The sequence below is a fragment of the Leptodactylus fuscus genome, chromosome 3 (assembly GCF_031893055.1).
Source record: "Leptodactylus fuscus isolate aLepFus1 chromosome 3, aLepFus1.hap2, whole genome shotgun sequence".
Lineage (NCBI taxonomy): Eukaryota > Metazoa > Chordata > Amphibia > Anura > Leptodactylidae > Leptodactylus > Leptodactylus fuscus.
In genome coordinates this window covers 189777029-189788892 of record NC_134267.1, presented here as the reverse complement: position 1 = coordinate 189788892, position 11864 = coordinate 189777029, and the positions used below count along the sequence as shown (strand labels likewise).

The window sequence follows — 11864 nt, the reverse complement described above, 5'->3', positions numbered from 1 at the left end:
GACAGCTTCCCTTTAGTGACCAGTGCCAGGCAGCTGCTGCCAATGCAAATAAAATTACGGGATCAAAAGAGATATTGATGTCAATGATAAGAACATACTTATATCTCTATACAAATCACTAGTATGGTCACATATAGACTATTGTGCGCATCCATCCCAATTAGGGGAATGGGTGGTTTGGAGTACAACGACAGACTAACAAACTCAGGGTTATTCAGTTTAGAGAAAAGATGGGGGAGAGCTAATAACAATGTACAAATACTTGAACGAACAGCACAAAGATATTTCTAATGATCTTTTTACAACTAGACAACCAGTCCTATGAGAAGGGGACATCCTCTATGTCCAGAAGAGAGAAAATTTCACCAGCATCATAGACAAGGAATCTTTACTATACGAGTAGTGAGGACATGGACCTCGACATGATGTGGTGATGGTGGATTCATTGTCTAAGTTGAAGAAGGCCTGGATGACTTTGTTGAACAAAAAAATATTGCAGTTTATGAGTTTTAAATTTATAATGAAGACAAGTTGATTCAGGGCGTTATACTGACTTCCAAACTTGGAGTCAGGAAGGGAATTTTTTTCTCTGTCATGGGGCAATTGGCCTCAGACTCATGTGGTTCTTTGCCATCCTCTTTATCAACACTGTAGGGTTATAGGTTGGATTTTTTGGTCCTGTGTCTTCATTCAACATCATCTACTATGTTACTATGAAAAATCCTATTAATATTATAAAGGTGAAAGTTTGTGAGTTTGTGAGTTTGTGGGTTTGTGTGTTTGGATGTTTGTTCCTCAATCACAGCCAAACGGCTGAATGGATTTTGGGGATATTTCACACACACACACACACACACACACACACATATTTGCCAGGAAAAGGTAGTAGGCTACTTAAAATGTGAGTCACTCACCCCAAATCGCCACCGTGACCCTCCAAAGACCCCTCTGGGCTCGGCTGTAGAAGCTGGCATTCCGCCAGCGCTGGTCTGTCCACGCACCTCCTACTGGTGCATGGCAAGCTGTGGGCGGGCTATAGAGCCAGGGCTGCGGCACCATAGGTTAGGGGCTGAATGTGGGCATGCCGATTGAGCAGGGACAGAGTGAACAAGATGGCGGCAGCCCACATCGTCCCGAAGCCGCAGCTATAGGAAGAGGCTGCTGCACCCAACACTCCACATACAGGTCAGTCCAGTGGGGGAAGGGGGTGTCCCGGAGAGAGGGGGTGTCGCAGGCGGGAGGGGGGTGTCCCCAGGAATCAACCACATTCCCCAGTTTCATGTCCCCCTCCTACATCAGCCCCAGTGTAGTAGCACTCACCTTGGCCACGTTCACTCGCCGCTGCTCTCTCCGCTCACTCAGTGCACATAGTTCTCGGGCTGCTGCCTGTGTGTGTCATATATGCAGCCGAGCGCGGCCCGGCGTCATAGCAACCTGACGCCGCACACAGGCAGCAGCCCAAGAACTATATGCACTGAGCGAGTGGAGAGAGCAGCGGCGAGGGAGCGTGGCCAAGGTGAGTGCTACTACACTGGGGCCGATGTAGGAGGGGGGCATGAGGCTGGGGGCAGAGATGGGGGAACATGAAGCTGGGGGCAGAGATGGGGGGGGACAATAAACTGGAGGCAGAGATGGAGGGACAAAAAACTGGGGCCACAGATGGGGGGACATGAAGCTGTGGACAGAGATAGGGGGACATGAAGCTGGGGGCAGAGATGGGGGGACAATAAACTAGGGGGAAGAGATAGAGGGACAAGAAACTGGGGGCAGAGACGGGGGGCAAGAAACTGGGGACACAGATGGGGGGACAAGAAACTGGGGGAAGCGATGGGGAGACAAGAAACTGGGGGCAGCGATGGCGGGACAAGAAACTGGGGCAGAGATGGGGGACAAGAAACTGGGGGCAGAGATGAGGGGACAAGAAACTGGGGGCAGAGATGGGGGACAAGAAACTGGGGGCAGAGATGGGGGGGACACGAAACTAGGGGGAAGAGATGGGGGGACAAGGAACTGGGGGAAGAGATGGGAGGACAACACATATAAGCGGTTCAACGCCACCGCCAACCCGCAGACGAAGTCGCAGGTAACAGATGGGGGGACATGAAGCTGTGGGCAGAGATGGGGGGACATGAAGCTGGGGGCAGAGATGGGGGGACAATAAACTAGGGGGAAGAGATAGAGGGACAAGAAACTGGGGGCAGAGACAGGGGGCAAGAAACTGGGGACACAGATGGGGGGACAAGAAACTGGCGGAAGCGATGGGGAGACAAGAAACTGGGGGCAGCGATGGCGGGACAAGAAACTGGGGCAGAGATGGGGGGACAAGAAACTGGGGGCAGAGATGGGGGACAAGAAACTGGGGGCAGAGCTGCCTGTGTGCGGCGTCATAGCAACCTGACGCCGCACACAGGCAGCAGCCCGAGAACTATATGCACTGAGCGAGCGGAGAGAGCAGCGGCAAGGGAGCGTGGCCAAGGTGAGTGCTACTACACTGGGGCCGATGTAGGAGGGGGGCATGAGGCTGGGGGCAGAGATGGGGGGGACAAGAAACTGGGGGCAGAGATGAGGGACAAGAAACTGGGGGCAGAGATGGGGACAAGAAACTGGGGGCAGAGATGGGGGGACACGAAACTAGGGGGAAGAGATGGGGGGACAAGAAACTGGGGGCAGAGATAGAGGGACAAGAAACTGGGGGCAGAGACGGGGGGCAAGAAATTGGGGACACAGATGGGGGACAAGAAACTGGGGGAAACGATGGGGAGACAAGAAACTGGGGGCAGCGATGGCGGGACAAGAAACTGGGGCAGAGATGGGGGGACAAGAAACTGGGGGCAGAGATGGGGGGACAAGAAACTGGGGGTAGAGATGGGGGGACAAGAAACTGGGGGCAGAGATGGGGGACAAGAAACTGGGGGCAGAGATGGGGGACAAGAAACTGGGGGCAGAGATGGGGGGACAAGGAACTGGGGGCAGAGATGGGAGGACAACACATATAAGCGGTTCAACGCCACCGCCAACCCGCAGACGAAGTCGCAGGTAACTGCTAGTACAGAAATATTGTATGGGAAGAGATCACTTTATACCTATGTGGTGCACCTTCTGACACTCTTACATACCTCTTGCTATGATAGTTTTTTTCTGTAAGTCTTTATAAGCAAGGGAGGGTGAGAAATTGATCTGAACAATTGTAAGGTAGTAAAACCAATCCTTGTGTTTTGCGTTAAAGTGTAACTCCAGTTATAAACAACTTCTCCTCAATGAATAGTGCAGGTGAATATAAGAAACTTTGTGATATATCTTATGAAGGACATCTGTTTCCTTCTCCCCTTATTAAGTTGTTCTCCTGCTCCTTATCTTCAATCTGACTGCTTGTTTACATAAGATTCTGTCTACTTATTCAACCTCACACATAGAATTCCTTAACCCCTTCCCACCGGGGACATGTTTCAATTTTTATTTTTTACTTCTGCTTCCCAAACCCCATAACATTTTTATTTTTCCGTTCACAGAACCATATAAGGGCTTAATGTTTGTGGCACAAATTGTTCTTGATAATTGTACCATTTATCTGTACATTTATCTGTACAATATACTGGGAATCTGGAAAAAAATTAAGAATGGGGGAATCAGAGAAATAGGTGCATTTCTGCAACTTTCTTGCAGGCTTCGTTTTTACAGCATTCAATCTGCAACCAAAGTGACACGTCACCTGTATTCTGTGTTTTCGTATGATTCCGGAGATACTAAATTTATATAGTTTATAATAAGGCCTGGGATCCTTCAATAGTCTTCCAGCTGTTATGGTAACAGGACACCTGGAGCTCAGTCTGAGTGCTGGCAATCCCTGGGAAAATGGAGCCTTGGTCAGCTTTAGGGGGTTAATGCCTGCAATCAGTACGGCCACTGATTATGGGCATTAGTACCGGGTCTCTGCTGTATAATACAGCAGAGACCCATCGAGTATGATGCCGTTTAGCTCTGAATGGTCGTCATATTTAAATATCCAAAACCCGCTGTACTATTGTAGCGGATGTCGGGAAAGGGTTAAAGAAGGTAGGATGGATGTTATTGGTTTGTTAAATTATGCTGGGTTCACACCAGTGCTTGAGTGTCCGTATCAGATTTCCGTCTTCTGCCGGCAGAAGACAGAAACCTGGCAGACAGTGTCTGGCTGTGAGCGCCGGTGAACGTTTTATGCTCTCCACGGCGAAACAGTTTTTTTTAAACTGGACACAAAGTCCTGCATGTCCGACTCTGTGTCTGGTTAAAAAAAAACGGTTTCGCTGCAGAGAGCACAAAATGCTCACCGGCGCTCACAGCCAGACACTTTTCCAACCCATTCAAGTGAATGGGTTTGAAACATGACTGCAGGTTTCCATCTCCTGCCCAGTTTCGTGCAGGAAATGGAAACCTGCAGAACGGAGACCCCGGGCACAGATGTGAACGAGCCCTTACTTATTTCTTCATTCTGTGCAGTGGTATTAAAAGAACAACACCTAATAAGTAAATATTACTCAGGATAGGGGCCACACGGTGGCTCAGTGATTAACACTACAGCCTTGCAGCGCTGGAGTTCGAATCCTGCCAGGTACAACATCTACAAGGAGTTTGTATGTTCTCCCCGTGTATACGTGGAATTCCTCCCATTCTACAAAGACATACCGATAGGGAAAAAAAATGTACATTGTGATCCCTATACGGGGCTCAAAAATCTACATAAAAAAAAAAAAATATATATATATATATATATATATATATATATATATATATATATCTTACCCAGGATAGACACTTTTATTGATCTGGAATGGTATTTCTTTAGTAACACAATGATAATAATAATAATAATAATAATAATAATAGTAGTAGTAATAATAATAAAAAAAAATAGATAGATGGATAAAGTAATGTGCAAAAGTTTTAGGCAAGAAAAAATAGTGCAAAGTAAGAATGATTTCAAAAATAGAAGTGTTAATAGTTTATTATCACAATTAAGTGAATGATAAAAGGAGAAATCTAAACAACATCAATATTTGGTGTGACCCTCCTCTTTGCCTTCCATCAATTCTTCTAGGTAGTCTTGCAGACGACTTTTGAAGAAAAACACGGCAGGGAGACTGTTCCAGACATCTTGGAGAACTAAGCACAGATCTGCAGATATAGGTTTGCTCCAATCCTTCTGTCTCTTCATGTAATCCTAGACAGACTGGATGATGTTGAGATTGGGGCTCTGTGGGGATCATGTCATCACTTCCAGGACTTCTTTACACTGAAGATAGTTCTTAATGACATTGACTGTATGTTTGAGGTTCCCGAGACAAGAAATGGCTGGCACCACATTTTATATAGATTACTGGGTTCCTCTCATGTATGCTAAAAAAAACATTGAAAATTGCAAAAAGAGAAAAAGTTGCATACTTACTGTATGAAAGAGACTCTCTCCCAATATCCAAATATCTTTATTAGCACATGTATATTTAATAACATTTAAAGCCAAAAGCCAACAATCTTGGACATTGGTACATGACCCACATGGCCATTAAGTGTTAGTTTAGAAAATAAATGATTGATCTAAAGAGTCCAGGGTAACTGCAAAAGAACCTTCTCAGCCACATATAATGAATACCATATCTCCCATTGACATGTTGAATATATAATTGCTTACATGCATATTCTAACCGCTAACTATAAATGCCCTAACCCTGTGCCTACTCTAATAATAGGCGATATTCAGCCATGGCCAGCCTGAAAAATGTGGCTGTAATTGTATGCTGTTTACATAAGGGAGATGTCTGATATATACAAATATATATATTGTAAGCCAATGGCCAGCAAAATAATGGAGGGGGTGTACATCTTGCCCAGACTACTCAGGTGGGCAAGATGAGAGAAAGTCCAGGAGTGACTTGTTCTCAGCAGACAGCTTTTGACTGCTGAGCATTTTGTTACATGCTCAGTATTGGTCTGTTTTTTTTAGGAATGGCAGGTAGGATTGGTAGTGGGACCTGTCATTCCACACCCCCTCCAGTCTACACATTGTGGATGTTTCTGCAGCGTGTCAGCTGCTGTGGATTGTCCTCATCAGTGAGGTTTAAAATGTCAGCTCCAGCAGCAAGACTTTGGACAGAGCTGGGCTGCAGGGCCAGCTGGAAGGTCAAACTGTGGGAGCTGTGTCTTGTACTATTCAATTTTGCTGTTGAATCTGCTATTATAAGTTAGGTAACTTGTTTATGTGTTTAGCTAGAGCCTAGCCAGGCAAGTATTTATTTATTTATTTATTTTTTTTGTTGCACTGTTTCTTGTGGAGTAAAAATGAAACTCTACCTTTTTGGGGGCTAAAAATCTGGACTTGTGTGTCTATGCCACCCCACCTAGCAACCTTAGACCCTGACAATATTCACTATGTGATCAAAAGTATCCAGACACCCCCAAAAACGTACGTTTTTCATATTAGGTGCATTGTGCTGCCACCTACTGCCAGGTACTCCATGTCAGTGACCTCAGTAGACATTAGACATCGTGAGAGAGCAGAATGGGGCGCTCTGCAGAACTCACGGACTTCGAACGTGGTCAGGTGATTGGGTGTCACACATCACGCAGGTCAATGCCAAACGACGCCTCGCTTGGTGTAAGGAGCGTAAACATTGGACGATTGAACAGTGGAAAAACGTTGTCTGGAGTGACGAATCACAATACACAATGTGGCGATAAGATGACAGGGTGTGGGTATGGCGAATGCCCGGTGAACGTCATCTGCCAGCGTGTGTAGTGCCAACAGTAAAATTCGGAGACGGTGGTGTTATGGTGTGGTCGTGTTTTTCATGGAGGGGGCTTGCACCCCTTGTTGTTTTGCGTGGCACTATCACAGCACAGGCCTACATTGATGTTTTAAACACCTTCTTGCTTCCCACTGTTGAAGAGCAATTCGGGGATGGCGATTGCATCTTTCGACACGATGGAGCACCTGTTCATACTGCACGGCATGTGGCGGAGTGGTTACACGAAAATAACATCTCTGTAATGGACTGGCCTGCACAGAGTCCTGACTTGAATCCTATAGAACACCTTTGGGATGTTTTGGAACGCCGACTTCATGCCAGGCCTCACCGACCTACATCGATACCTCTCCTCAGTGCAGCACTCCATGAAGAATGGGCTGCCATTCCCCAAGAAACCTTCCAGCACCTGATTGAACGTATTCCTGCGCGAGTGGAAGCTGTCGTCAAGGCTAAGGGTGGGCCAACACCATATTGAATTCCAGCATTACCGATGGAGGGCGCCACCAACTTGTCATTTTCAGCCAGGTGTCCGGATACTTTCGATCACATAGTGTATATATATATATATATATATATATATATATATATATATATATATATATATATATATATATATACAGTGGGGCAAAAAAGTATTTAGTCAGTCACCAATAGTGCAAGTTCCACCACTTAAAAAGATGAGAGGCATCTGTAATTTACATCATAGGTAGACCTCAACTATGAGAGACAAAATGAGAAAACAAATCCAGAAAATCACATTATCTGATTTTGTAAGAATTTATTTTCAAATTATGGTGGAAAATAAGTATTTGGTCACCTACAAACAATCAAGATTTCTGGCTCTCACAGACCTGTAACTTCTTCTTTAAGAGTCTCCTCTTTCCTCCACTCATTACCTGTAGTAATGGCACCTGTTTAAACTTGTTATCAGTATAAAAAGACACCTGTGCACACCCTCAAACAGTCAGACTCCAAACTCCACTATGGTGAAGACCAAAGAGCTGTCAAAGGACACCAGAAACAAAATTGTAGCCCTGCACCAGGCTGGGAAGACTGAATCTGCAATAGGCAACCAGCTTGGATTGAATAAATCAACTGTGGGAGCAATAATTAGAAAATGGAAGACATACAAGACCACTGATAATCTCCCTCGATCTGGGGCTCCACGCAAAATTTCACCCCGTGGGGTCAAAATGATCACAAGAACGGTGATTAAAAATCCCAGAACCACGCGGGGGGACCTAGTGAATGAACTGCAGAGAGCTGGGACCAATGTAACAAAGCCTACCATCAGTAACACACTACGCCGCCAGGGACTCAGATCCTGCAGTGCCAGACGTGTCCCACTGCTTAAGCCAGTACATGTCCGGGCCCATCTGAAGTTTTCTAGAGAGCATTTGGATGATCCAGAAGAGTATTGGGAGAATGTCCTATGGTCTGATGAAACCAAACTGGAACTGTTTGGTAGAAACACAACTTTTCGTGTTTGGAGGAAAAAGAATACTGAGTTGCATCCATCAAACACCATACCTACTGTAAAGCATGGGGGTGGAAACATCATGCTTTGGGGCTGTTTCTCTGCAAAGGGGCCAGGACGACTGATCCGGGTACATGAAAGAATGAATGGGGCCATGTATCGTGAGATTTTGAGTGCAAACCTCCTTCCATCAGCAAGGGCATTGAAGATGAAACGTGGCTGGGTCTTTCAACATGACAATGATCCAAAGCACACCGCCAGGGCAACGAAGGAGTGGCTTTGTAAGAAGTATTTCAAGGTCCTGGAGTGGCCTAGCCAATCTCCAGATCTCAACCCTATAGAAAACCTTTGGAGGGAGTTGAAAGTCCGTGTTGCCAAGCGACAGTCCCAAAACATCACTGCTCTAGAGGAGATCTGCATGGAGGAATTGGCCAACATACCAACAACAGTGTGTGCCAACCTTGTGAAGACTTACAGAAAACGTTTGACCTCTGTCATTGCCAACAAAGGATAAATAACAAAGTATTGAGATGAAATTTTGTTACTGACCAAATACTTATTTTCCACCATAATTTGCAAATAAATTCTTACAAAATCAGACAATGTGATTTTCTGGATTTGTTTTCTCATTTTGTCTCTCATAGTTGAGGTCTACCTATGATGTCAATTACAGACGCCTCTCATCTTTTTAAGTGGTGGAACTTGCACTATTGGTGACTGACTAAATACTTTTTTGCCCCACTGTATATATATATATATATATATATATATATATATATATATATATATATATATATTTGTGTGCGTGTGTGTAAGTCAGCTGTTTAATGGCAACTGTATAATGTATACCATGCATGTTCCTTTAAGACTATAATGTCACATTGTTGCATGTTATGTTGTGTTGCTGCTTCTGTGTCATTTTTGTGATGGCAAATCGTTGTACCATACATGAGTTGTTGCATGAGCATGCTCTGTGGTATGACCCTGCATATCTGTGAACTCTACAAATAGGAGTGCTTCTGTACCACTTTGGCGGGTTCATATCCAGCAGTTTTATATTTGATAACCCACTGCTTGCAGTACTTTTTTCTCCACAAGATTTATGCGGACATCGCGTGGAAAACACACAAACCCCATTATAGTCTATGGGGTCTGTGTGGTTTCTTTGCTAACCGCTTTTTAATGCATTCGGTATTCCATTCGAGGGGTCCCCAAGCGAACTTCCAAACGGAATGCCAAACACAGATGTGGACCAGGCCTTACACAGTTGATAAATTAGCAAAGCCATCTCCTATTCCTTGAGGTTCTCCAGTCTTTACTCCACCAACCATATGAATAAGGGAATAGTTATGTTCATGGCACAAGTCCTTTAATATTAGACCAACAAGAAGACACTCTGTAGTGGTAACTGCATTTATACAGGATGATCAAAAAGTGTAACAAAAAACAAAGAAAAATTTTGCTTAGCAACACATATATCAGTCTAAAATCCGATGTGCGGTCCATGTCTTTTTCACTTAATTTTACATAACAGCGTTCACCTAAATTTACCTCGCAAGTCCATCTATAGTAAAGTAAAACAGATTCCTCATGAAAACTAATTATAATGGCCCACCATGACATCATCTGCTATGGGTGAATGGATATATTCGGCTTTGAGACATCAAAGACATTCTAATGTGGAAAAAGGAAAATAAAAAAACACATAAAAACTATGGAGAAAAATCATTTTTGTACAATGATCATTTCCCGAGTCATCCCCAGCCATGGGCAACAGATAATAAATCATAGATCCATTGAGAAATGTATTCTTTATTATCAATGTTAATGGACTTGGTATGAGCGATTCTTATTCAGTATGTAAATGATGTAATCTTCCCCCAGTTTTTGTTTCCAAGTAGCACAATTCATGATGGGAGTGAGAAAGGAGATGTAAATTTCAGTCTAGCCTCAATAGTTGCCAGTGAACTGGCCAAGCACTCTCACTTTATTCATTGGAGACAATAGTACATCTTGGAGCATGCCTAGTAGACATTCCCCCAGCCTGTAGACTGTGAACAAACCTGTTTGTACTGTCGTCGTACAGTTGAGCAGTGCTCAGATAAACCCTAATTGTTATTCAGCTCCTTAGCATAAGCTTCTGGCGTAGCTTACAGTCTTCGCTGGTGCTAAGACTGTCTAAAATAGCAACAAGAATGCATGCCACCTAAGACCCAGCGGGGGGACGAGAATAATTGCATCCTTTAATCTGGACTGTGGGACAATTTTATAAAGTTTCAGAAATGTTCAGCGTAATGTACTTCCTTCGGAGCTTCTTCAAGGTAAGCCTTATCCAGTTCTTGCTATGTAAAGAATGTTTCTTCCAAGTAAGTGAATGTCAAGGCTGTATCTGGTGGAATGCAGAAATATGTTCTCCCAGGAATAATGCTTAATAATTGCTTTAATCTACTCAATAGCGCTTTGTTTTTGTGCTCGGAAACTTTGATCTGCGCCATACAAGGTCCTTCCTGCCATACTTTGTGTTATATTACTTTGTCTTTTATTTATTTGTGGGGTTTTTTTGCTTTTATTTTGTTGGTAAGTTTGGTTGTAATTGAAATCTTATAGAGTTTAGTGATGTCTGTAGTTCACTAGTGTGTAGGTAACATGTGCGGGACGCCGCTTTGCCTCTGGCACTACCTGTGTCATACACACAATCACATGCGTTCATTTATTTTTAGGGAGGAGTAGAAGAGATGCAATTTGTAGGGTTAATATAGATCCAAAAATAGTCTGATATTTGATTACACCTAGAATTATAGAAAGGGAGGTGGATATGTAGGATGGATTGTTGTACTATAATAGATGTAAAATATGTTGTAATAGTGCTAGGAAACCTGTCACGTTTTTTTTCGGAACTGATACAAATATATAAGTGTCTGCAAGAAGAGTCCCAATAGACATTTCCAGTTATATGGTATATAGTGCTCACGTGTATAGAATGTATTGTATCCAGTCATACAAGTCCATGTCTCAAGTGGGGTTCAATCACATATACATGAACTAGGGTCCACTAGGAAGAGGACTGACTTATCTGTATATATCAGGGGTGTGAGAACATACAGCCCATTCATGGATTCTCCTAGTAAGTATCAATGTAGGAGAGCAGTACAGTAAGGTAACAGAGATGTCTATGGAGTAACACTAGTCATATCTGTCACATGTGAAAGAACTTGCTGTTACTTCTATAATCTTGCCATACGTACAGAGACTATGTATAATATAGTCAGTCCTAGAAGGGGTACAACCAAAGGCATCTATTTCCCATTCCCATGGGCACTAAGTTACATTTTCTATATGCCGCTGTCATATTCTTGCAAAATAAAATCTTTTCACTTATGCACACACTGTTGTTGCCATATTGTATATGTATATATGTATTAAACTGAGTTCACATCTACAGCGGGCTATCCATCGTTCAGGTCTGCTAGGGGACCCAAATAACAGACTGTCAAACCCCTAAAACAGCGGTTACACGTGGACATTGACTATAATGGGGCCGTCCGGGTGGCTGCCATTTTCATACTGTAAGTGGCGGAGACTCCGATGCAAAACTGAACCCCATCCTT

General features: G+C 43.8%; 1 protein-coding gene across 1 annotated transcript in view; it reads left to right on the top strand.

Moving 5' to 3' along the window:
• The first annotated feature begins 10426 nt into the window (after window positions 1-10426).
• ARHGEF4 (Rho guanine nucleotide exchange factor 4) overlaps window positions 10427-11864 on the top strand; it is a 119807-nt gene continuing 118369 nt past the window's right edge. The window contains 1 exon segment of the mRNA XM_075268905.1: window positions 10427-10577. Within this exon segment, the coding sequence (XP_075125006.1) occupies window positions 10539-10577 (39 nt within the window). The 5' untranslated portion in view covers window positions 10427-10538.